Consider the following 26,721-nt stretch of genomic DNA (forward strand, 5'->3'; position numbering starts at 1 on the left):
ATAAGCGTACATTGGATTGTCATATATATAATCACTCAAATAAATAGAGTCAGTGTCAGCTCTGGGGTTTCTCCTAGTAGGGAGTACAGAATTATTTGAAGCATTCTGCACTATTCAGCTACAGATCCAGAAGCTCCAGGTCTTTTCAAGCAAAATGTTCTCAATGGGCAGAAGGCATGTAAGTGACCTTAGGAACTACATTGAAAGCAAGCTCTATCGGTGTTGCTAGGGAATCTAGGTGCAAAAAAGAAAGACCGGAACATGCAAAGTTGTATGTTTTATTTTCCTATGAAAGGTCATTCTACTCATCCCTTCCCGCCTAGGGGGCTGCTCATACTTTTCCCTTTCCTCGGTTGGGATCAGGCTTTAGAAACCAGATACAACCAAATAAATCTTAGAACAGTGCATGTGAGAGGTCTTTACCTATAGCATGCCACATTTCCCGTAGAGAGCAATATTTTCATAGGTACTCTGATGCCTCCAGGAATTATACACAGAGTAGTAAGAGTTTATCTTACATACCAGATAGCAATGGAATATTGAGTCGGTATACAAAAGACAAAACAGGGAAGTTGCAAATGGTTGAGGGCAGGTAGCGAGCAGGGATACCCCGAGACAAGGTCCAAGTGGGCAACAAGCAAGGAGGTCAAGAAAAAAGCCAAGAGTCTAAGGCAGCAGACTGAGAATATCCAGGGGCAGGCAAAAGAATAGGCAACAAATAATCAGCAGGTAATATGTTCAACAAAACAGCAGGCTACATGACAGGCAGAGCACAAACTCTATAACTGCCAGGGAGGCTAAGCCCTCCCTGCCACTTAAAATGAAGAGGGCCAAAAAAAACACTCCATGAAGGAAGGTTGAGGCCCCCCCCCATTTAACTTATTATTGCAGTTAAGTGACCGCCAACCCCCAAAGCACAGTATTCTGGCTGCTTAGAAACCAGTTGGGAAACAAGCGGCCAAACACAGTAAGCAGGATCCCGGCTGCTAAATGACAGCTGGGGCAAAGAATCAGTGTGAGCAGCTGTGAGAGGAGCAGCTGCTGATAACAAAAACTGGCAGTACAAGTAAAATCTGTGGTTTTCTGTCCATCGCCCACACCTTCCCGCCCTGGGTTCATCAGTTTTAAAATCTGTTATTTGAAAAATTGTTGTTTTATAAAACCTAATGCCATTATTTCCTCCATTCCATTTTACAAAGGACTGAGTTTATTTAGTATCAAATTCTAAATATTTCTCTTGGCGCCTTTTTCTAAGAAAAAACGCAAAAGAACAAAAAGTTTATTTAAAGTTCTGGAGTAAGACCAAATGTATCAAGCTCCGATTTTGAAAATCCCGCGATTTTCTCAGGAGAGTTAAAACTTGCCAATGTACTAACCTGAGATTTCATGTAAAATTGCCTGTTTCTGTCACAATCGCTATTTCAAAAATTGTTAAAGTCGCAACTGTTTGCCACTCAAGATATACAGTTTTCCAAATGTATGAAGCTGCGATTAAGCAAACTCTCCCGAGTTTGCTTTAAAAATCGCTAGATACAATGCGCTGCTTCCTTGCTGAGAGATTACTAAACACATCATTGTTACACTGCCTGCCTATAGTGCTGCCAGCCTACTGCTGGTTGCATGCAAATCGGAGAAAAATTTGCGTGGGGTCCCCCAGATTTTCAAGCAACCAGCACTAGGCAAACCAGTCGGGGTGGTTGTCATTCTAGCAGGGGGACATGCGGCAGGGGGCCTAACACCCATGGCTGGCTTCACCTGTAGATCTACAAAACAAAATGTTAAAAAAACACACCACACCCTCATTAAAACCACATTTCGTTTTGTAGAATTACAGTTCGCAGACAGCGATGGGTGTCAGGCCATGCTGGTACTTATGGTTCTCCAAGTGCCAGCATGACCTGGCTGCCATGAGTATGCTGATGCTTGTAGTTATACAAGCATCAGCATGCCCAGACTGTTTATGGCACCCTGGCATGGCTGTGACTTGTAGTTCCACAAAACAAAATGCTGTCTTTTTTTTCTAAATTTAATCGTCATTATTACCCTACACCCAACACTAAGGTGTGTAGGAAGAGCCCTAGTGCTTTCAGCACTGGGACTGGTTATTCCTAGAGGGGGGACCTGCATGTTTTGTTTTTCTTGCGGACCTCACTCCCTAGGAAATCCAGCCCAGTGCTGAGCAGTCTGGAGTTAGTATGTCACTATGGCAGGGGGATCCCTGTTGCGTGTCCCCCTGCTATAGTCCCAACCACCCCGGCTGGTTTGCCTAGTGCTGGTTGCTTGAAAATCATGCAAATTTTCCCCCGATTTTCACACAACCAGCAGTAGGCTGGCAGCACTAGGGTTAATAGTGCTCGGAGAGAGGGACCCCACGCATTTTTTTTTCCAACATTTATCTATTTTTTTACTTTTCACAGCTGTCGGAACCTGCAAGTTCATAGGAAGGCAGTGTAACAGTGATGTGTTTGTATGTTCTCCCTGTGTTTGTGTGAGTTTCTTCCGGTTGCTCCGGTTTCCTCCCATACTCCAAAAACATACTAGTAGGTTATTTGGCTGCTATAAAATTGACCCTAGTCTCTCTCTATGTCTGTCTGTGTGTGTGTGTGTTAGGAAATTAAGTCTGTAAGCTCCAATGAGGCAGGGACTGATGTGAATGAGTTCTCTGTACAGCGCTGCGGAATTAGTGGCGCTATATAAATAAATGATGATGATGATGATGATGATGATGTGTTTACTAATCTTGCAGCTAGGAAGCAGTGTGTTGTCTATGGAAATTTTAACCTAAACATGGGAGAGTTAGCTAAACACGGGAGAGGAGGCTAAACATGGGCGTGTTTGAAATCCCAGCAAATTGCGAGAGATGACCAGCAATTTTGAAGATCAGAGTAAAAAACACAGCTTAATACATTTCGCGACTTGGCGATTAAACTCGCAGGTTGTCTCCCGCAATTTACCATGATATTTAATCTCTGAAAAAGTCAGAGTTTGATACATTTACCTCCATATCTATTCAAAAGGGCTTGTTTCACTTCTCTGCAAACAACTTGTTCCTCAAAAAAAGGGCAGGATAAGTATCACCATCCCCTCCATCAGCATTAAAGTCAGAATTTTAGCCCAGTCCTCCTCTGGCACATAATAATCTATACACGTAAGCATTAACAGTTTCTTTCTTATAATTTACTGCCAGGAAGGCTGCATATGCATGCTTTATAATATGACCCCTTAAATTTTTTTCAGAATATAAGTACACTGAGGGGTCTATTTAATGAACTAGTGCAATGTCAAGCAATTAGCATTGTTGCAAATTGCAACAATGCAGATTGAAACACCGCTGCTACTATGCCGGGGCTACTCAGGGACACCCATCCACATGAAGTTCTTGAGGTCTACACCGGCAACCTAACTCTGACGGCGAATGCTGAATCTGAACTACGCATGCGCATAGGATTTCACCATTCTGGCTTCAGTGGACCCCATAGACACAGGTAAGTTAAAGCCATCCTGATATAGCGTTAGTTGGCAGCGAAAACCAATATTTATTGCTGCTTAGTTAACTGCTAACATAGACCTAACATGAGGGGCAGCATAACTGCTACCCTCATAGAAGGGTAAGTTAATGCAGGAGAAATCTTTGACTACTCCTGTGCTAACCCCTTCATAAAATGAGTGATGGCCATTGTCCGAAGAAAAGAGCTGTTTTCTCCAGGTTTATGGCTAAATAGACCCTTGAACCTTCTTTAGTGATACACCCCGGGGCGGCTGGGCTGGGGGGCATCTGCCCCCTGGGCCGGTACCATAGAGGGCTACCTTGGGCTGGGTCATGGGGCCACCCGCATTTTTTTCCCTTTAAAATGTTCCTAATGGGCTGCTGTGTAGAGTCTTGTTCCCCGAGCTAAAATTTGTCAGCCCTCCCTTGGATACCCCTCACTGAAGCTGCACCTCCTACTGAATCATTTTTATTAATTTGACCTTTTCAGCTACTTTAGTCGTATCTCCTAACACCTGCATTGAGACACTACTTTCATTCTATCATTCAATGGAATGAATGAGTATTGTGCCTGAATCCCTTATAAATAACATATTGTAAAAATTAAATTAGTGGCACAATGCGCCGATACATACCATTGCAAATGCACTGATTTTTGTATTGGAAATACACTGATTTCCAATGCAGTAGGCATATGTAGGATGAAATTTGTTTTTGTTATAAAAGGAAGAAAGGAAGTATTTGCATGTGAGTGACCAAAACATCTTTTAGCCTGAACACACAGGATGGAGCTGTTAGCCTTTCATCCTGTGTCTTGGAGAGATAGGGAACAGCAAGTAATTCAGGTAATCACAGATTGATGTGAATTTAGTTAAGTTTAAATTGTATTAAATCCAAGTTTAAAGAAAATATTACATCCTGATGCTAAATATTGAATGAATATCTCAGACTTTGTAGTGCCAGCTAGGATCAAGGGCCTGGGTTACTCCCTGTCAACATGTGTGTCAGAAAGAGTAAAAAAAGAGCTCTGTTTAACCATGTGATGTAGTATACCATCCAGTGGCGATCGCCCCCCCTAGCAGGGGCTTGCTGCAGACAGCTGCACACTGTGCAGCTCCGTCCAGTAGTGACAGTGTGCTGCACGGCTGTTCTGATTGTGTGGGTATATCAATAGTCTAGATCCGCCCCTGATACCATCTGTACTTCTGGAACATCACTAGCACATTTAACTAGTGTAAATGTCCTTGTAAGGACCCTTAAGCAATAAAACATCACTGCTTGAAGATTCTGCCTGATGCCAATTGCCTGCTATATCCTGTGACGATCAGATAAGTCCTTACCCAGTAATCCATTCCCCTGTTGGCCTGTATTCAACCCAGCACTTCTATGCGAACACTCTGCCCGGTACCCAGCTGTCCTAATCAATAGTAAATGGTCAGAAGGTACCAGCCAAACAACAGCAAAGAGGCACTGTAGCAGCTATTCTAGGCGCTAGGTGCTATGAAGGAGACTAGTGGTGGTAGCAAGACTGTCCCATAACTATTGCACAGTTAGCTTCACAGTCGGTAATTATCTGGTGCCTAGTGACAACAGTAGGAGTGGCCAGTAACAATCGGTTACTGATGGTAAAAAACCCAGATAAAATGTGAACATCCCTTAATCCTCTCTCCCCAATAGACCATATGGCGAAGTAAGCCCATCCGGTCATAAGTATATCAAAGAAATTCTATGGTCCCAAATTAGAATGCAAGTTCTCACAACAAGGGTCCTCTCTACCTATTGCCTCATGTCTGTCTACTGTCAGTCTCCCTCATATAATGTGTTGGACCCTCTATGCGCTCCTGATATAGATAGGCTTGTATGTGCTGCTCAGACTAGGGGGTGGAGCTATCTCTTCTTCCTCTAAGAAAAAAATTGTACAAAAAGAAGAGAAAGTCTTGGCGCACTGAAAGTGTAATGGAAATGTGTTTCAAATAAACAGTGAGTATGCCAAGGCAGGATATAATGACAAGAAACGTTTGTATGAAGTCTAAAGAAATATTAAATCACCATTGCAAACAGTAACAAGGAGAGAATAAGTCAATAACTAGGAGATAATGCAAATAAACTTTAATCAGAAGTATAAAAAAACACTTTAAATCACCATTGCAGTCCATAGCATAAATTGGTAACACATATAAAAATATCTAAACTCCTTGGTAGACTCCATAAAATTCTGTTGTTAGATAACATCTAGTCCCAAAGTGGTCTTGAGCCTTTTAACTAATGGACCCAATTTGTAATTTCATAGATGCAAATAAAATTACAAAGAATGTCAATAAAAATAACATTTCTGCTAAATTTAAATGTTAATAAAGATAGCGTTCCTGCTGAATTGAAGTGAAGATTGTTGTATATGGATCTCTTTTAAAACTGGGATCAGTATTGTGTAGAAAAAACAATCTTTTACAAGATCATAACTGATGTATACTTAAACATAGTTAAATAGTAGATGAGGTTGAAAAAAGACACCAGTCCATCAAGTTTAACCTATTTTGGATATCCTGCGGTCCCTACTTCTCTGATTGCACAGGACAATGCAACTAGGTAATTCTTTTAATTCGGTCATTTTTTGCTATTTCACTCATAAAGCCCAATGTTTGCCAAATTATTTTTCTTCCTCTTCTTTCATGGCATTATTTTTAGGTCTTCACCCATCCTGCAACACACACCTCTATCCAAATTGCACCTTCATTACTTCACTCACCTAGTTAACACTCATGAACTCTTTTCCTATTTCAATTCAATACCTTTAACAGCCTCACCCTGGCACTAGAAAATAAAAGGACACACATCCTACAATCATCTTTCCTAACTTTCTTCCTCCCTGCTTCTATCAGCAGGTGATATATCACCTAATCCAGGTCCCACTCACTTCACCCACACACATATATCTGAATGCACCAAACCCTAGCAACTGCTCTTTATCAATTGGCTCTAGCAACTCCGCGCAGACTTCATTATCAAATGTGGCACACTAAAGTAACACAAACTCTCCAAAAACCTTCTCGTAAAGCAGAACGTCACTGGCGTAAATCTTGTACCTCTAATGATTTCATCACATGTACTGCTATCTACCATTCCTATAGAAATGCTCTGGACACTGTAAAACAAACTCACAATCTCTCATCTATGCTCAGGCTTCTAACCCCAAACGCCTCTTTAACACATTTAAATCTCTTCTAAACCCCTCCTCCCACCCCAAACCTTCCAACTGCCATCAGTGCCCAGGATCTTGCTTGCTATTTCAAGGACAAAATTGATAAGATCAGACTTGATATGGTATCATCTCCCTCGACAAGCAATCAGCTCAATTCCTCTGCCTCTCAATTCTGACACTCTCTCTTCATTTGATCCCACAAATGAAGAGGAAGTTTCTACTCTCTTTTTATCTTCCTATTCTACCTCCTGACCTCTTTATCCCATACCCTCACAAATAGGTAGGTCCTTGTCTCCTGTGCTCATTCCACTTCTAACTAAAATCTGTAATCTCTCTCTCTCTCTCTCTCTCTCTCTCTCTACTGGTATTTTTCCATCACTATTCAAGCATGCAGTGATTACTCCTATTTTGAAAAAACAAAATTATGACCTAAAGTCTCTCAAATTACCACCCCATCTCTCAGCTCTCATGCCCCTCGAAGCTGCTCGAGAGAATTGTCTACACTCGCCTCACACACTTTCTTACAGCAAACAACCTACTGGATTCTCTTCAGTCAGGCTTTCACTCTCAACACTCCACAGAGACTGTGCTGACCAAAGTTGTCAATGATTTGATTTCAGCAAAAACTGAAGGCCAATACTCTCTTCTAATTCTCCTGGATCTCTCTGGTGCATTTGAGACTGGGGAAGTGGGGATAAAAAAAATTCTTATAGAAAAGCTACAATTCTTGGGCCTTGAAGGCACTGTCCTATCCTGGTTCTCATCCTACCTATCTAATCGCTCTTTTAGTGTTCATTTCTCTGGATCCACCTCTGCTCCACTTCCTTTATCAGTTGGAGTACCACAAGGCTCAGTCCTAGGTCCTCTGCTATTCTCTATCTACTCCACTTCTATTGGAAAACTAATAAGCTCTTTTGGATTCCAGTATCATCTCTATGCGGATGATACACAAATCTATCTATCCTCTCCTGATCTCTCACCATCTGTGTTGTCTCGTGTTACTGACTGTCTTTCTGCCATTTTATCTTGGAAGTCTTCTCGCCAACTCAAACTCAATCTTTCAAAAACTGAATAATATTCCTACCCAAAAACAGAAGCTTCCTGCCTGACATTTCTATTTCTGTTGACAACATGATCATAAATCCCACCCTGCAAGCTCGCTGCCTAGGTGTAATCCTTGACTCACAACTATCCTTTGTTCTCCACATTGACTCTATATCTAAATAATGTTACATACATCTAAAGAACATTTCCAGAACACGCACATATCTTGCACAAGACACTGCATAAACCTTAATTCATGCACTCATCAGCTCCCGCATCGACTATTGCAATTCCCTCCTTACTGGCCTTCCCAAAATCAGACTTGAACTTCTACAATCTATTTTGCACGCAGCGACTAGCTTGATTTTCCTTGCAAATCTTTCTTCCTCTTCTAACCCACTCTGTCTCGACATTGGTTGCCTGTTTTTCAACAAACTTCTACTAACCTACAAGGCCAAAATTGCACCGACATACATCTCCTCACTTGTCTCAAAATATCTCCCAACTCGACGCCTCCGCATAAGATCCGCGTCTCTCTTACACTCTCATCACATCCTGCCATTCCCAGTTACAGGACTTTTTTCGGGCTGCACCCACTTTGTGGAATTCCCTCCCTTGCACAATAAGACTTTCCTCTAGTCTTCAAACTTTCAAGCCTTCTCTTAAAACCCACCTCTTCAGACAAGCGTATGATATTCCTCAACTAGCATCTTAATCTCCCTAGGTTACCCTATTACCAGCCTTTACACAGCTAACACAAGAGAACAACCCTCTGCCCAACATTGGTGTGTGACTGATCACACAGCCCACTCAATACTATTTACCTTTGCATTCTAGCTGGACCAATGTGCAATATGATGTTGCACCTGCCCTTGTGTTTCAAAATCCCATTGTCCCATCTGTCTGTATGTATTACCCACTATTGTTTTATTACTGTTTGTTCCCAATTGTAAAGCGCAACAGAATTTGCTGGCACTATATAAATAAAGGTTGATGATGATGATGATAATAATCTGAGAAGCTTGCGGCTCGATCAGGGCCATATTAACAACATTATGGGCCCCTGAGACAAGCAGTGCACTGGGGCCCCTACCTACACAACCACTCACAGGAATAAAATTATTGATAAAATTAAGCTTATATTTATTGTTACCTGCATAAAAATGTCAGTATTTAAACATTAAAAAAACATGCTTTACTACAGAGATTAAGCCACATAATAATGCTAAATGTTCACAATAATCACTAAATCAGTACAACTTTTACCTTTTACCTTGATGCTGTATCCAGGGGAGGAGGTTTCAAAGAGCTACATATATTCTCTTCACAGTACTTCACAATCGCTGTGGAGGGAACTGTTGAAGTGAGGATAAAAAAAATTCTTAAATGGCCATCAAACCCATAACACCACTCCACATGCCATCAAACCTAACTAAATGCCCTTTGCATGCGCATCATATCTATAATATAAATGTCTAGTGGCGTGTGTTAGTCTGTCTGTGTGTGTGGAAAAAATAAAACCAAGCTGCAGCGCCACCTGCTGGGCGGAGTTATACACTGACCTACTAAATTCTTAGTGTGTGTGGAAAAAAAAATTCAGAAAGGGCTGAAATTTGGTATACTAAGATGTTTTTAATTTGTTAATTTAATTTGTTAATTGTTAAAAGTGTTTATAAAGATTTAAAAAAAATATATATATATTTCTTGAAGGAGAAGTGACAGTTGGGAGTGGTTGGTGGTTGCCGGGGGTGACAGTGGGGAGTGGTTGGTGGTTGCCGGGGGTGAGAGAGTGAGAGGAGTGTGATACTCAGGACAGCTGAGAGAGATCCCTGTGTCTGGATAGACATCTGGATAGATGTGGCGATGAAAATGAAGGATAAGGTGATGGAGAAGAATGATGAGGTGGTGACATGTGGACAAAACCACGTTAAAAAAGGGCGCTTACGTCGGGAAGTAACGCTCTTCACCTGAGGAGGCCTGGGCTATGGCCCAAATGCATGACAAGAACCTTTTTAACACCTTAAGTAGCTTGATTTGACTAGAATGCATGAGTATCATGCACGGGTTAACTTGTCTCTCCATATGCCCCTTACATCCACATCAGCTGCTTTTGTCCCCCTTCATGTCTCCCCAATTTCACACACTGTGCCCTCCATTATACTCCTGTTTGTCCCCCTTCACCATGTTTCTTTCCCCCCCCTCCCCTGTATCAGTTAGTGTGCCCTGTATTATTTTCCTATTTGTCCCCTTCACCATGCTTCTGGTCTCCCCCTCCCCCCCCGTCCCTGTATTAGATACTGTGCTACCTTCACTTACCTTTCTATCACCTTCTTCTCTTCTTTTTTCTTCTTTTCTGTTTTCTTTGTTCCTCGCTTATTTGTCTGTCCCTTCGTGGCTCCTTTGTGTGTTCCTCACCAAAAATGCCAGGTGTGATGATGTCACGCTCGACATTCAGTGGGAGTGCAGCATAGAGGAGAGGAACAGGCAGGGAGCCAAATCGCCACCACGTGATTGCAAAAAGGTAACGTTTTTTTGTTTTGTTTTGAGTTTTTTTCAGTGCTTACTTCAGAGCCCTGCCTATGGGGACCCCTTGCACAAGGGGCCCCTGGGCAGTTGCACAGCGTGTCCAATAGGAAAGACGGCCTTGGGTTCGATTATTAGGGTAAACATCAATGGGAATAGGGGGCAGCCCTGTCGTGTATCATTATTGGTGGTGACCAGGTCGGAGGGTGTAACGGTAATCAAGACCTTCACAGAGGAAGTGTTATACAATGCCAATATGCCTGCGAGGAAATCAACCGCGAAGTCAAAGGCCTCAAGGGTCGCTTTCATGAAGGTCTAAGAGATTCTGTCAAACACTTTCTCAGTGTTTAGAGAGAGCATAATAGTGGATGATTTCCTGGAGTTAGTGATTTGGCCTGTCTGGTATTATCCCTCACTTGGCATCCCAGTATAATGCCCACCTGGTCATAATGGATCAAAGAGGGGAGAAAGGTATTCAGACAGTTGGCTAAGAAGGCTAAGTGGATCCTTGCCTTCTTTAGGGATCACCCTGATCCGGGTTTCCAGCATTTCAGGGGGAAAGAGGCCACCCCAGAGGTCGCTATTGTACAAGAAATGCAGGTGGGGAGCAAGCAATCCCGCAAACTTCTTGCAATATGCAGCTGCGAAACTGTCAGGGCCAGGTGACTTGCCGAGTTTCTGCGCTTTAATGGTTTCTTCTACTTTTTCAATGGAGATTTTGCCATTTAGGTGAGAGAGAGCACTACGAGACAAATTTAGGAAGTCTACAGTTGGCGAGAAAGTCAGTAATCAGTGTGGTGGTGATCAGAAGTATGGAAGCAGAAGAAGAGGTCGGCAGATTATAAAGTTTAGTGTAGTAATTTTGAAATGCAGCTCTGATAGCCACCAGGTCGTGAGTCATGAATCAAAATAATATCTTTGTCGGTCCTGGCCGCACAGAGTTGCAATGCTAGGATTCTGTCCACCTTGTTCCCCCTGTCATAGAATGTTTGCCAGAGCCATTTAAGTCATTTGGCTACCTGTCCAGAGAGAAGGAGGTCAAATTCGGACTTAGTGGTACGAAGGGCATCCAGAGAAGCAAGGTCGGGGGCAGCTTTCAGTCTAACTTCTAGTTCTTGGAGCTTGATGGAAAGCTCATTAATTTTAGTGAGATATCATTTTTTGCCCTAGAGGCCATGCTGATCAGGCGTCTCCTCTGGACCACTTTGTGGACCATCCAAAAGGTGGATTTGGAGATATCCAGGTGGTGAAATCAAAATACTCCTCCAGACGTGTATGGAGTTGGGTTAGGACATTCACATTGTGGAGAAGAGAGTTGTTGAGGCACCACGTCAGAAGGCCAGAAAGATGAGCAGAAATAGAAGCGTGGTCTCACCAAACTATAGGGTGGATCTGGGCCAATTGGAAGTTTAGGGAAAAATCATGTTTTTTTCACTCTGACTTCAAGAGATATAGAGAAGCTGGGAAGACTGAGGAGGGATTTAGAATGTCATGGTCCTGACGGAACAGGGGCCGTGGTTATAGGGACAGAACGATCCACAGTGCTATTCAAAACAGTATTGAAGACTCCAGCAACAATGAGCTCCCCTTGGCAAAGTTGTGAGAGGAGAGAATTTAGTTAAGCAAAGAAGAAGTTTTGTCATTGGTTAGGGGCATAAACATTAACCAATGTGCTTAACTTATTATTGAGCTTCCTCAAGAGAGGTTAAAAGTTCGAAAGCAAGATGGCAAGCAAAATGGATTGCGACCCCACGCAATCCAGAGTGGTCACATGTATGAAAGTTTCAGGATACGATTTGGAGCACAGTTCGGGGTGGAAGGAATGCAAAAACTGTGTCTCATTCAGAAAGACCAGGTCAGCCATGTGAAGCCTGAGGGTAGCAAAAAGTTTTTCACATTTCTGGGGGCTATTAAGCCCCTTCACATTAAAGAAGAGGATCCTGAGAACCATGAGCGCTGAACAGCAATATAGTTGGAATATAAATTAGTGTAAGAATGTAAGGATGTGGTGTAGGTAGTGACTAGTGTCACTTACCTATGTGTAGCAGGGAGTCGGTGGTACGGAGCTCTAGGATAATGCAGCAGTCCATTATGGTTGTCAAGCCACGCCCCCTGTATACTTGATTTAAACACTGGCCTAATATAAAGACATACTTCTCCTCCCCACTTATTTACCCTATTCCTCCCGAAGAGAGTATATCCTTTCAAGTCGACTGCCCAGTCATGTGTATCATCCCACCTTGTCTCAGTAATACCCTATAATATCATATTGCTCGTTCATTACAACTAGTTCTAACTCCCCCATTTTACCTGTAAGGCTTCTTGCATCTGCAACCAAACACTTAAGTCTATTGCCCCCTTTTAGTAATTCTTTTTGGTTTGATATGACTGGTTTTCTTATTGGCTTTAACAAGGACCTCTCCTTATCAGTTACGCTTCCCTTTCCCCCCTCTTCACCCTCTTGACTGTTGTCAAACTCAACCTTATTACCCTCAATGCCTAACCCATCAATAGTTCATTGCCCCTCCCCCGATGCCTAGTTTAAAATCTCCTCCAACCTTCTAACCATCCTCTCCCCTAGCACAGCAGCCCCCTCCTCATGTAGGTGCAATCTGTCTCGACAATAAAGATGGCATCTAAACGAGAAATCAACCCAGTACTCTAAGAATCCAAAACCCTCTTTCCTACACCAATCTTTTAGCCATGCAATAACCTCCCTAATCTCACGCTGCCCTCCTGAACTAGCACGAAAATACTACATCGGATGTCCTTGCCTTAAGTTTGTGACCCAGGTCCCTGAAATCATTTATTAGGACACCTCATCTTCTTCTAACGCGTCAACATGCACCAAAACTGCTGGGTCATTCCCAGCCTCTCCCAACAATCTGTCCACCTGATATGTAATCTGTCGAGCCTGAGCACCCAGGAGACAACACACTGTTCGGCATGCTCAGTCTTGGTAACAGATTGCCCTTTCTGCCTTTCTAAAAATTGAATCACCTACAACCAAAATCTACCTAGGTCCTTGAGTAACTTTGGTACCAACTCTACCAATTCTGAACTGCCTTCCACAAAATCTTCATCCAATCTGGCAAATCTGCTGGGATTGCTCAATTCAGAACTGGCCTCTTCCTCGGTCTGCTAGCCCTTGTAACTGTTACCCAACTGCCTATCTGTGTATTCCTCTGTCTTTGCTACCCCCGACTCAGCTAATGCCTCAATGGTGCACGGTAAACTGTGCTCCAGATTGGCAATCTCCCTTAATATCGCAATGGTCTGCCTTAGATCAGTTACCTGGGCTTCCAAAGAGACAAATTGCTCACATTTCTCACAGAGGTGCTCCAAGTGTGCATACATATGACAAGATATTCATTGAGATATGAGATCGTCAATCCTGCTATCACTCATCTTATTTTGACTAAATTTACTTATAACCTACTACTAACCTTTGATAGCACCTTACAAGATTCAACCCCTTCCTGGATTAAAATCCTTACTGAACAACTCCACACTTTAAACACAATGGGCCTGATTCATTAAAGAAAGTAAGGCAAAAAAATGAGTACTTTTTCTCCTGGACAAAACCATGTTACAATGCAAGGGGTGTAAATCAGTTTATTATTTTGCACATAAGATAAATACTGGCTGTTTTTTCTTGTAGCATACAAATACTTGATAGCTTTATTTTTACACTGAAATTTAAAGTTGATCTAGAACATGCCTTACCCCAACTATAAATCTGCCATCACATTTTAAATTTGCCTCCCCCACCAATGCAACATGGTTTTGCCAAGGTGCAAAGTTAATCAGCTGTATCACCTAATGCAATTTAACCACACCCATTAGTTCTAACAGGGCAGGGGGAGAGGTAAAGAGACATTTAATAAACACACAGAAAAACAAATTCCCTTCAATAAGCACATTAATTACTCAATGTATCTCACTCTCTCAGCACAACACTCCTTACTGGATGTAACTCCACAATTTAAACGAAATGCACTTGAAATAAAAAAGCAATTGAAATCCAAAGCTGTCCAAACACAACTTGTCTCCTTGTGTTGCAGGCCCAAGAGAGTTTTTCACTGGCACCGCTTGTAGATAGTTTTTTCTTCTTCTCCACACAAATTTTGGTGGCCGGATAGGTCACTGATCTTTTCGCTCTACCATAATTCCGTATACAGTACAGTTTTAGTCACACTCACATGTGCTACTCATCCTTAATTGCCTCATGTATTTGTAATTTTGCTTACTATATTATGTCCTATTTGTATTTATAAGATTGTTTGGCGCTAGGGAGTCTGTAGCACCTTATAAATAAAAAAATAAATAATTAACTATTACAGCAAATTATGTTGCACTGTTTATCCCACCGCTTACAGCAAAATATTATTATTACCATTTATTTATATAGCGCCACTAATTCCGCAGTGCTGTACAGAGATCTCACTCACATCAGTCCCTGCCCCATTGGGGCTTACAGTTTAAATTATCTCGCACACAGATACACAGACTAAGGTCAATTTGTTAGCAGCCAATTAACCTACCACTATGTTTTTGGAGTGTGGGAGGAAACCGGAGCACCCGAAGTAAACCCACGCAAACACGGGGAGAACATACAAACTCCACACAGATAAGGCCATGGTTGGGAATTGAACTCATGACCCCAGTGCTGTAAGGCAGAAATGCTAACCACTGAGCCACCGTGCTGCCCCTTGATGTTATGTATCTTTACGGTATTACATAATAATACTTCAAATGTTTGGAGAACACTTTTTCTCTCAGGTTATATAGCTTTTACAAGCATCATAGCTTACTGGTTACTTATTATTTATATGAAGATAACATTTTCAGTACAGTCTCTGTTACACAGCACGACAGTGCCTGATGACACAAAGTACACTTTTCCTCTCAGGTTATGACTTCTAGCAGCATCATACCTTGCTGGTTAATGATTTCATATGTGAAAATAAAATATATCAATACAATGATGTTTGTAGACATAAGTATACTATTTTCCTCAGGTTTTACCATTTTAACACTCTGGTCTGCACTCCAAAGACCTAATGATTTGCACATACTTAGAAGCCTGATTATGTCAGAAAATCACACTCCTTCCTCTTAAAACTGCTCAGACAGCTGCCTTATCGTTTGCTCTCCGCTCAGCTAAAAATACACAGTGTCAACTGCAGCAGCCATTCCCAGACCAATCTAACCCCCCCCCACCCCCAAATTACTTCACCCCCAAACTCAGCAAATGCAAATGTATGGACAAACCCTGCTTATCCCCCAGCTCAATCATTAATGCACAAGATTAGGCTTTTCAGCAGTGAGGCAAAATGCCTTATTCCATGGGGTGCCATTGGTACAGTCAGCTAATGAAAGATGGATTTTTCAGCAGTCATTAGTGGCCAGTGTACCCCGTGTTCTGGCAAATATGGTCTAAAATCCACTAGGAAGAAGAAACCCTGTGTCACACCCAAATCATATTACTCTCTCTTTTTAAAATATATTTTTCTTGCTTCCACAGATGTGAACTAGTCTACTACTACTACTACTACTACTACTATCTACTATGAATGTTATGGAATACCCACCTGATTTCATTATAATTAACATTATTTCATACTCTAATCAAAATAGTAACAGCAACTTCTAGTAGCCCTAATTATTTTCCAATATTTAAGTAAAAAACAGTCTCCAACTACCGCACTAAAATAATCTTTATGTCATATTAATGCATGAATCACTACGATGACACAAAGTTTCTGAACAAAGCTTTTATTAAGGGAATAAATTTTGACTGAAAGTGCTATAAGCCTTTAAAAAAAACATTTTACCTAATATCACATTTAGGCCAACCCTGTACTTAATTTGAACCTTTTCTTAATTTTCTCCTGAATTACTGCTTACTTGACCAGCAAACACTGAAGTGGTTGAACACACCCATACTTGCACCAATTGCCAATTACTGTTTTTGACGAGTAAGGTACATAATTGCAACAGAGCTAATTTCGGCACTTAACCTGCAGACATGAAAATGTCGACACTTAGGTTGACATCAGTGTGATTGTCGACATTGACAATGTCGCCAATCACAACGTTGTCATTAAAAGAGCAATGCTGCCGGGTCAGGGCTATAGCTGCCGGATGTGGTGGCATTGGCCGTATAATGTCGGCGTTGTGATTGGCGACAATCCTGTCTGCACGGGTGTGGTACGGCATATCGATGCCGAGAAGAACGACAAGACTCACCCCGACGTGACTATTCCGAAGGTTCTGGTTCCCGACCCTGCCCGATGACGACTCCTCTTCAACCCGACAGCAGCCAATGACGATGAAGCAAGAAGGCGGCTGCAGCTGATGACGTCATTGAGCATGCGGATGGCATTATCGATATGCTGACTACCACCGGTCTACACAACGCAAGTGTCGTCATTTAGCCTGCCGGCTAAATTGAAAATGTCGGCAGGTTAAGTGTCGACATTAGCTCTGTTGCAATTATGACGGCCACTGCTTTTGACAGTGCTAGGCTGGTAGAATGTTAATAGGATTTAGGGGCTATATTTCTACTTTCAACTTAAAACTCTGTGGTACATACATAAAATAATAAAAGTATAAGGGAAAGGCAACAATGGGTCTACGTAAAATTATGAATTTAAGAGAAAAAGTAACAATGGAGGATGGGAAAAAACTGAATAAATAAAACATTTAGGCAGAAACACAGTGGGAAAGAAAAAACTGTTAGTGGAATTACTGGTTAGGGTTTTCAGTGCTGTAGATTGCGTCACCTGACTGACCACAACCATTTAACTTCTCCTAGCCCAGTGGTCAGGGAACAGGGGTAAATTACCCCAAATGGGGTAAAAATGAAATTTCTGGGGGTAATGCTGCCGATTCACATGCTGTCAGTTGGATTGTAGACTCCTTTAAATGTGAAATTGCTGTTGTACCAGAAGAGCCTCAAGGGTTGGCAGAGGCACTTCTTGAGCTTCGTTACCATAATGAAGCACATATTGCATTTGAAAACAAAGCACATTTGTCATATTTTGGATGTCAACTGCTGCACAGACATTCAAAATTGCACATGAGAAGTCAGTCAAAAAGTTGCTGCCTTTTGCAAAAACCTACCTTTGCGAACAAGGATTTTCCACTCTAACGAACATAAAAACAAAGCAGAGAAATCGATTGGATGCTGAAGACTGTATCCAAATTGCTCTGACATCAAAATGCCCCAATATTGATGCTCTTGTATCAAAAATGAAGCAACATCATTTCTCCAAAACCTGAAGTTTTGAAGTTGAAGCTTTCAAAGAAGTTTTGTATTGATTCAATAAAATTTTGAATTCCTATAATTAATAGTATATGATTTCCTTACTTTCAAATCAAGGGGGTAACGTCAGCGTATCTAAATATATTTGGGGTTAAAAGGTAAAAAAAAATCCTGACCCCTGTCCTAGCCAATCACGATCAAAAGAAGTGTTTGTCATTTACTGCAAGTGGAGTGTATAACCTCATTTTCCACTTTGACTGTGTGGCCAAGTTAATGAACAAGATTGGAACCCCTGTAATCAACTGTACCTGCTCAATGGTTCCAGTATAATGGACAGGGTTACCTAAATCTATTACTTGACAATTCAATTCTACTTCAGTGTCTATCATCCAAGGAATTATTTTTTATGTTTTAACTTGTACCAATGTAATGCTTGAAGTATATCCTTGATTAACATAATTATCAGATATTTTTAATTTTCTGTATTTCGTATGTTGTAATTTTGGAAATATAGATAAAATGTAGAGAGACTTAGCTTATCTCTAAAGTGCTTACTGCAAACTGAGACAATCCCCTCCATTGCTTCCATAAGTGTAGTAGCATGAATTCAAGATTTTAAAAATACAATATATGTATCATATTATTTTAGGAATAAATAATAATTGTGACACAAAGTTAATCATGGTCCTTTACAAACACCACTAATAGGTGCAAACATGCAGAAATGAATAGCAACTGTTCAGCAAATAGTGTTTTTTTTCCTAGAGCAAACTGACAATAAAATCATGTGTCTGATAGGTGCGAAGATGCGAAAACCATAGTTACCAAAGTGCCATGTTGATAACTAACCCTCAGTGAATGTAATTTTCAAAACTGCACAAATGCAAGTTCTCACTGTGAATGGCACTTTGTGACTATTGTGCATGGTTGCATTTTTTTTAACAGGAAGGGCAATACTCTGAGAGACAAGATGGCAGTGTTTGAGAGTGGTTCAAAATTGATCATTTTCTGATGAGCTAGGCTAGACCTGGTATTTTGGTCATATTCAAAAACATAATTTTGTTTTGCTGGATGAGATTTTAGTGTGGGCCACAAATCCATTTATTCCCCTGCAAACTACTTGATTTTAAATGTACTTGGAGGAGGTAGAAATTGATCAATGGCCTATATTTTTAATGGAATGCCTTGCTGCTGAGTTGAATTTACTGCCATGAATAAGTTTGGGATATTTTTCTTCTAAATGCAGTTAAAGTTGCTTGTTTATATATGACTGATCCTCGACCTGTGATGGACAGGAAATTCAGCTATTTCTCCATTACCTTCTTACCCAGTTACTCTGGAAGGTGTAATATTGTTCAGTCTTCTACTGCCAAAACCACTAATTGAAGCCATTGTGGGGGAAGGAATCATGTAGGCTATCAGCAGGCCATGCACCAATCCTTTTAATATACCAGAACTAGTTAAACAACAAGCAATACATAGGTTTATCGATCCAAACGTCATTATTATGACACTGTTTTCAATACTGTGTGACTCACCAAAGCGTCTGTGTGGATTGTACAGAATACAGGCTTGGATGACTGTACTCCAAAACGTAATCCTTTTCATGGAAGTCTCGTATGCTTACTAGTTCTTCTATCAACACTGACATACTACCCACAGAAAATGACCTGCAAACACATATATAAAGCAGGAACTGTTATGTGTTAGGCTTTGAAACTGTAACAACTGCACAATGACCTAGATATGAAATACTGTGTTGGCACAATTATGGTGGAGGCAGAAATCAATATAACAGCTGATTATAATTACATTATATAGTAACTATTGTACACTATGCCGATAAAAGGAATATTAACCCTATTTGAAATGTAAGGGTTCTTATTAAGACATGTATTTTAAGTTGAAATAATGTGCTATTTCAGCAAAATAAAAAGTGGTCTTTATATATATATATATATATATATATATATATATATATATATATATATATATATATGTATATATATATATATATATATATATATATATATATATATATATATATATATATATATGTATATATACACACAGTGGTCTAATTATCTGGATTATTATAAGCATCATCCATTTCTACCATATTATTCACTTCATCCATAGGATGCTACAAGCGGAGAGGAGCATCCGGTTGCTCCTGTCTCACTCTTGCAGCCCGTCTCCACCATTCCTGTGTAGCTGATATGCAAAGCAGAGAATAGATGGTAGTATATTACACAAAGCATGCAAACACCCAAGACTTACCGAGGGGGAACATTGTAGACAGGCAGAGGTAAATCGCTAAGAAACGAAGTAATTTTGGATGCTACACGCAACCAATGCTTATATAACAGATGAAGAGAAAGAAATATAAAGGAAATGCCGACAGGGATTTGCTCATGGCAGCTTCTGCGCTTGACTGACTGCTGTTAATTGATTCACTATAGAAACGCGCTGTTCTTCGCACCCACGCTCTATCCACCCCATCGTATAAATAGCATCGCAGCCTGTCAGATCCACACACGGAGAAGGAAGGCATCCCTACATTTCCCAGCTTCCTATGAATTACAATGTGTTCGTTTCTTTATGCACACGCAGATAAGCCTAGGCTGTGTGGACATCAGTAACTGCTGCGTAGCCATCTTTTAGCGACAGTGCTATGGTTCGGTATTTTTATTTATTCTTTCGCTCTATTAACTATTTGGTTCTTGAGGTTTTTTTTATCACGTCTTCTTTTTTCCTATCACTTTTCCATTTTTCTTATTCTTTGAAACCTCGGCACCAAGATAGGCACTACAACATGCAAGCGTACTGGAAAATTCTTAATTTAGCTATATAAGGGACATATTTAACAATCATTGTGGCAGATTCAATTGTAAAAAAAAAAAATTGCTTCGTAGCATTCTGGCATGGACGCAAGACACTACGCAGCGATTTTTTTTTTACTGAAAAATCCGCTCACTTCTGCGCGCGCCCCATAGAGACGTGAGCAAAAATAAGCATTACGTTTTACCGCATAAATGATAAATGTGCACAGCACATCGCTGCTAATTGAATCGGCCCCATCGTGTTTTTACATGATCAGTTGCCTTCCTTATTGCAATGATAAGGAATGAAAAATCATGACTATTTAACAAAATTGTTGTTCCAGTAAACTGCAGTACCTGCGAACACACAAGTGCACCTATATCCTATCTGCTCTGTGGTCACTATTGCAAAGGGGACTGTTTGCGATAGTGACTGGAGCGGAGAGAGCTGGTAAGCTGCAGCAAGGGATCCGAAGATCCCTCTACCGTAATGTTCTCCCTATAGGCTTCAATGGCTGATACCATCTTCAAATTGATTTTTGGAACTTGTTATGTCATGCAAAATAGCAGTCCACATAGAAAGCCATGGGGACTGCTTTTGTGTTCGAAGACATTGGGACCACAGCAGATATCTCCAATTTCTGCTACGATGCCTTAATAATGTAAACGATCCTTAAAGTTGCTCCATTATTTTAATGAAAAATAGGATTGATAAATTGGTCCCAAAAAAACACACAGCTACAGATTTGATAATGACATAATACAGATACTGTAGAACCGAGTTGCCAAAACTCAGTCCTCAAGAACTACCTAAAGTTCATGTTTTCAGGATTTCTCTATTCATCCACAGGTGAGTTAATCTATTATCATGAGTCAGACATGCTAAAAACTAAGGATGAGCGGGCTCGGATTCCGCTAATCCAAGCCCACCCGAACAGTGCGGATCCGACGGGATCCGAGCACTGTTCGGGTACTTCCGCCCGGGCAAAAAAATCCGAAACGAGGCTATGACATTCAAGTCTCGCGTCGGCTTGCGGCCGCCATCTTCATTTGGTCTGAGATCAGGGAAGAGGGAGGTTGTAGGTTAGTGGTGCTCCGTGATCAGTCCAGTGGTGCTTTATTCTTTTGTCCTGTGCTCTGTCCTGCTGAGTCCAGTGGTGCTTTTGTCCTGTGCTCTGTCCTGCTGAGTCCAGTGGTGCTTTTGTCCTGTGCTCTGTCCTGCTGAGTCCAGTGGTGCTTTGGCCAGTGTCTGTCCTGCTGAGTCCAGTGGTGCTTTTGGCCTGTGCTTTGTTCTGCTAAGTCCATAGTAATTTTATAATTATTAACAAATCATAAAATTAAAAAAGAAAAAAAAATTACACAAAAATAAAAAAATATATAAAAAAATAATTTAAAAAGTATACAAAAAAATTCTAGAGCAATATATTATTGCAGTCCAGAAATATTAGTACTGCAATACCTACGTTCACTGTTCTTGCAGTCCAGAAATATTAGTACTGCTAAATTTCCCTACGTTCACTGTTCTTGCAGTCCAGAAATATTAGTACTGCTAAATTTACCTACGTTCACTGTTTCTGCAGTCCCAAAAAATAGGTACTGCAATCTAAATTACTACGTTCACTGTTTCTGCAGTCCCAAAAAATAGGTACTGCAATCTAAATTACTACGTTCACTGTTTCTGCAGTCCCAAAAAATAGGTACTGCAATCTATATTACTACGTTCACTGTTTCTGCAGTCCCAAAAAATAGGTACTGCAATCTAAATTACTATGTTCACTGTTTCTGCAGTCCCAAAAAATAGGTACTGCAATCTAAATTACTACGTTCGCTGTTTCTGCAGTCCCAAAAAATAGGTACTGCAATCTAAATTACTACGTTCCCTGTTTCTGCAGTCCCAAAAAATAGGTACTGCAATCTATATTACTACGTTTTCTGTTTCCGCAGTCCCAAAGTGTGTGTGGTTTAGGGGTACGCTCTCTTGTGCTGCATATAATGGAGTACAAAAATTTGGAGGATAAAGTAGGGAAAGATCAAGACCCACTTCCTCCTAATGCTGAAGCTGCTGCCACTAGTCATGACATAGACGATGAAATGCCATCAACATCGTCTGTCAAGGCCGATGCCCAATCTCCTAGTAGAGGGCATGTAAAATCCAAAAACCCAAAATTCACTAAAATTACCAAAAAAAGGAAATTAAAAACATCTGAGGAGAAACGTAAACTTGTCAATATGCCATTTACGACACGGAGTGGCAAGGAACGGCTTAGGCCCTGGCCCGTGTTCAGGACTAGTGGTTCAGCTTCACCCAAGGATCTAAGCCCTCCTCCGCCCCCCCCCTTAAAAAAAAATTAAGAGAGTTAAGCTGTCATCAACAACACAGCAAACAACTCTGCCTTCTAAACAGATTACATCACAAATCCCCAAGGCGAGTCCAAGGGTGTTGGTGGTTGCGAAGCCTGACCTTCCCATCACTGTACGGGAAGAGGTGGCTCCTTCCACCATTTGCAGCACGCCCTCTGCATATGCTGAAAGGATCACCCACAGTCCAGTTACAGATTTGGCTAATGAAGGTGTGAATGTTGTACACCGGGAGGAGGATATTGATGAGGAGGATGCTGATGTGGTTATCTTAAATGAGGCACCAGGGGGGAAACAGTTGTTGTCCATGGTCATGCCTGGTCAGAAGACCAAAAAATCCACCTCTTCAGTCTGGAGTTATTTTTATCCCAATCCGGACAACAAATGTATGGCCATATGTAGCTTATGTAAGGCTCAACTAAGCAGGGGTAAGGATCTTGGCCACCTAGGGACATCCTCCCTTATACGTCACCTGAAGAACCTTCATAATTCAGTGTTTAGTTCAGGACCTGTGGCTAGGACCGTCAGCAGTCCAGGGACACCTAAATCCCTTGGTCCTGTTGGATACACACCACAAACACCCTCCTCGTCAACTTCCTCCACGATCTCCATCAGATATAGTCCTGCAGGCCATGTCACCAGCATGACTGAGTCCTCTTCAATCCGGGATTCATCCGAGGAATCCTGCAGCGGTATGCCTAATACTGCCGCTGCTGCTGTTGCTGCTGGTAGTCGGTCATCTTCCCAGAGGGGAAGTCGTAAGAACACTACGTCTTTCACCAAACAGTTGACCGTCCAACAGTTGTTTGCCATGAGCACGAAGTACGACAGTAGTCATCCTATTGCAAAGCAGATAACTGCGGCTGTAACAGCTATGTTGGTGTTAGACGTGCGTCCGGTGTCTGCCATCAGTGGAGTGGGATTTAGACGGTTGATGGAGGTATTGTGTCCCCGGTACCAAATCCCGTCTAGATTCCACTTCACTAGGCAGGCGATACACGGGATGTACAGAGAAGTACGAACAACTGTCCTCAGTGCTCTGAAAAATGCGGTTGTACCCACTGTCCACTTAACCACGGACATGTGGACAAGTGGTTCAGGGCAAACAAACTATATGACTGTGACAGCCCACTGGGTAGATGCATCGCCTTCCGCAGCAGCAGCTGCATCAGTAGCAGCATCTCCACAACGGCTGCTCGTGCCAAGGCAGGCAACGTTGTGTATCACAGGTTATAACAAGAGTCACAACGCTGACAACCTCTTAGAGAAACTGAGGAAAATAATCTCGCAGTGGCTTACCCCACTTAGACTCTCCTGGGGATTTGTGGTGTCAGACAACGCCAGTAACATTGTGCGGGCATTACATATGGGCAATTTCCAGCACGTCCCATGTTTTGCCCACACCATTAATTTGGTGGTGCAGCATTACCTGAAGAGTGACAGGGGTGTGCAGGAGATGCTTGCGGTGGCCCGCAAAATTGCTGGACACTTTCAGCAATTTTTTTAATGTTGCTCGAGTCTGCGGTAGGCACTGGCAGAAGCCAGTGCCTACCGCAGACTCGAGCAACATTAAAAAAGTCTGAACCTGCCCTGTCATCACCTCAAACGAGGTTGTGACGCGCTGGAACTCCACCCTCTATATACTGCAGAGGATGGAGGAGCAGCAAAAGGCCATTCAAGCTTACACAGCCACCTATGACATAGGAAAAGGAGTGGGGATGCGCCTGAGTCAAGCGCAGTGGAGACCGATTTCCGTGTTGTGCAAGGTTCTCCAGCCGTTTGAACTTGCCACACGAGAAGTCAGTTCCGACACTGCCAGCTTGAGTCAGGTGATTCCCCTGATCAGGCTGTTGCAAAAGCAGCTGGAGAAAGTGAGGGAGGAGCTGTTAAAGCATTGCGATTCAACAAAGCATGTAGCTCTTCTGGATGAAGCCCTTCGTACGCTTTGCCAGGTTCCGAGCGTGGTCACTCTTTTAAAGTCAGAGAAATACATTCTGGCCAACGTGCTGGATCCTCGGTTTAAAGCGTATGTTGTGTCTCTGTTTCCGGCGGACACAAGTCTACAGCGGTGCAAAGACCTGCTGGTCAGGAGATTGTCCTCTGAAGAGGACCGTGACATGCCAACAGCTCCCCCTTCATTTTCTTCAACACCTGTGGCTGCGATGAAAAAGCTCAGTTTTCCTAAAAGACCCGCTAGTGGGGATGCTGAGAACATCTGGTTCGGACTGAAGGACCTGCCAACCATTGCAGACATGTCTACTCTCGCTGCATTGGATGCTGTCACAATTTAAAAAATGGTGGAGGATTACTTTGCTGACACCATCCAAGTAGACATGTCAGACAGTCCTTATTTTTACTGGCAGGAAAAAAAGGCAGTTTGGAAGCCCCTGTACAAACTGGCTATATTTTACCTGAGTTGTCCCCCCTCCAGTGTGTACTCGGAAAGAGTTTTTAGTGCAGGAGGGAACCTGGTCAGTGAGCGGCGAAGGAGGTTGCTTCCGCAAAATGTTGAAAAAATGATGTTCATAAAAATGAATTATCAATTCCTCAATCAAGTACAGCACTGGCCTCCAGAGACTATAGAGGGACCTGTGGTTGTGGAGTCCAGCGGGGACGAATTGATAATGTGTGAGGATGAGGAAGTACACACTGAAGGGGGCGAGGAATCAGAGGATGAGGATGAGGACGACATCTTGCCTCAGTAGAGCCAGTTTAGTTTGTACAGGGAGAGATGAATAGCTTTTTTTGTGTGGGGGCCCAAACAAACCAATCATTTCAGCCACAGTTTTGTAGGCCCTGTCGCTGAAATGATTGGTTTGTTAAAGTGTGCATGTCCTGTTTGAACAACATAAGGGTGGGTGGGAGGGCCCAAGGACAATTCCATCTTGCACCTTTTTTTTTTCTTTGCCAGCTCGTTTTGTGGGGGTCCAAACAAACCAATCATTTCAGCCACAGTTTGGTAGGCCCTTTCGCTGAAATGATTGGTTTGTTAAAGTGCGCATGTCCTTTTTCAGCAACATCAGGGTGGGTGGGAGGGCCCAAGGACAATTCCATCTTGCAACTCTTTTTTTGTCATTATGTGCTCTTTGGGGCCTAGTTTTTCAAACTGCCATCCTGTCTGCCACTGCAGTGCCACTCCTTTATAGTCATCCTATGGCAAAGCGGATAACTGCAGCCGTAACAGCTATGTTGGTGTTAGACGTGCATCCGGTGTCCGCCATCTGTGCAGTGGAATTTAGACGGTTGATGGAGGTATTGTGTCCTTGGTTGCAAATCCCGTCGAAATTCCACTTCAATAGGCAGTCCAGAAATATTAGTATCAGATATTAAAGTACGTTCACTGTTCCTGCAGTGCAGAAATATTAGTATCAGATATTAAAGTACGTTCACTGTTCCTGCAGTGCAGAAATATTAGTATCAGATATTAAACTACGTTCACTGTTCCTGCAGTGCAGAAATATTAATAGCAGATATTAAACTACGTTCATTGTTCCTGCTACATCAAAAAAGCATGAACCTGCCCTGCCATCAACTAAAACAAGAGGTAGTGACGCGCTTGAACTCCACCCTCTATATGCTGCAGAGGATGGAGGAGCAGCAAAAGGCCATTCAAGCCTACACAGCCACCTACATTGGGCCACGTGTTTGTGCCGCCCACTTGTGTCGCTTAGCTTATACATCCAGCTACCTCGGTGCAACCTTTTGGACTAAAAACAATATTGTGAGGTGTTCAGAATAGACTGAAAACTAGTGGAAATGAATGTTATTCAGGTTAATAATAGTGTAGGAGTGAAAAAAAAACAACAAAATATGGATTCTAGCACTTTTTATGCTTTTTTAAAAAAAAATCAGAACCCAAAACCCTAAATCAGAACCAAAACCTTTCGTGGGGTGTTATGGCAAAACAAATCAGAACCCAAAACCTCAAGCTAATCAGAACCCAAAACACCAATAGTGGCCGGTGCACACCCTTACCAAAAACATGACCTGTTGGTTGCTGTTGAGGAATGGATTTCAG

At 41.9% G+C, this 26,721-nt stretch overlaps 1 protein-coding gene across 2 annotated transcripts in view; it reads right to left on the reverse strand.

The window, feature by feature from the left end:
• The window catches only part of GNG4 (G protein subunit gamma 4), a 236,466-nt gene extending 216,283 nt beyond the window's left edge, over positions 1-20,183 (reverse strand). The window contains exons 1-2 of one of the 2 annotated variants that reach the window (XM_075203365.1): positions 19,804-20,183; positions 19,067-19,193 (exon numbers count right to left, since the gene is read on the reverse strand). In XM_075203365.1, the coding sequence (XP_075059466.1) occupies positions 19,067-19,131 (65 nt within the window). In that variant the 5' untranslated portion in view covers positions 19,132-19,193; positions 19,804-20,183. Of the gene's footprint in view, positions 1-19,061; positions 19,194-19,803 lie in introns of those variants that run through there. The other variant, XM_075203366.1, reaches the window with a different exon arrangement.
• Positions 20,184-26,721: the final 6,538 nt, after the last annotated feature.

Source organism: Mixophyes fleayi, chromosome 3 (genome assembly GCF_038048845.1).
Source record: "Mixophyes fleayi isolate aMixFle1 chromosome 3, aMixFle1.hap1, whole genome shotgun sequence".
NCBI classification, from domain to species: Eukaryota; Metazoa; Chordata; class Amphibia; order Anura; family Limnodynastidae; genus Mixophyes; species Mixophyes fleayi.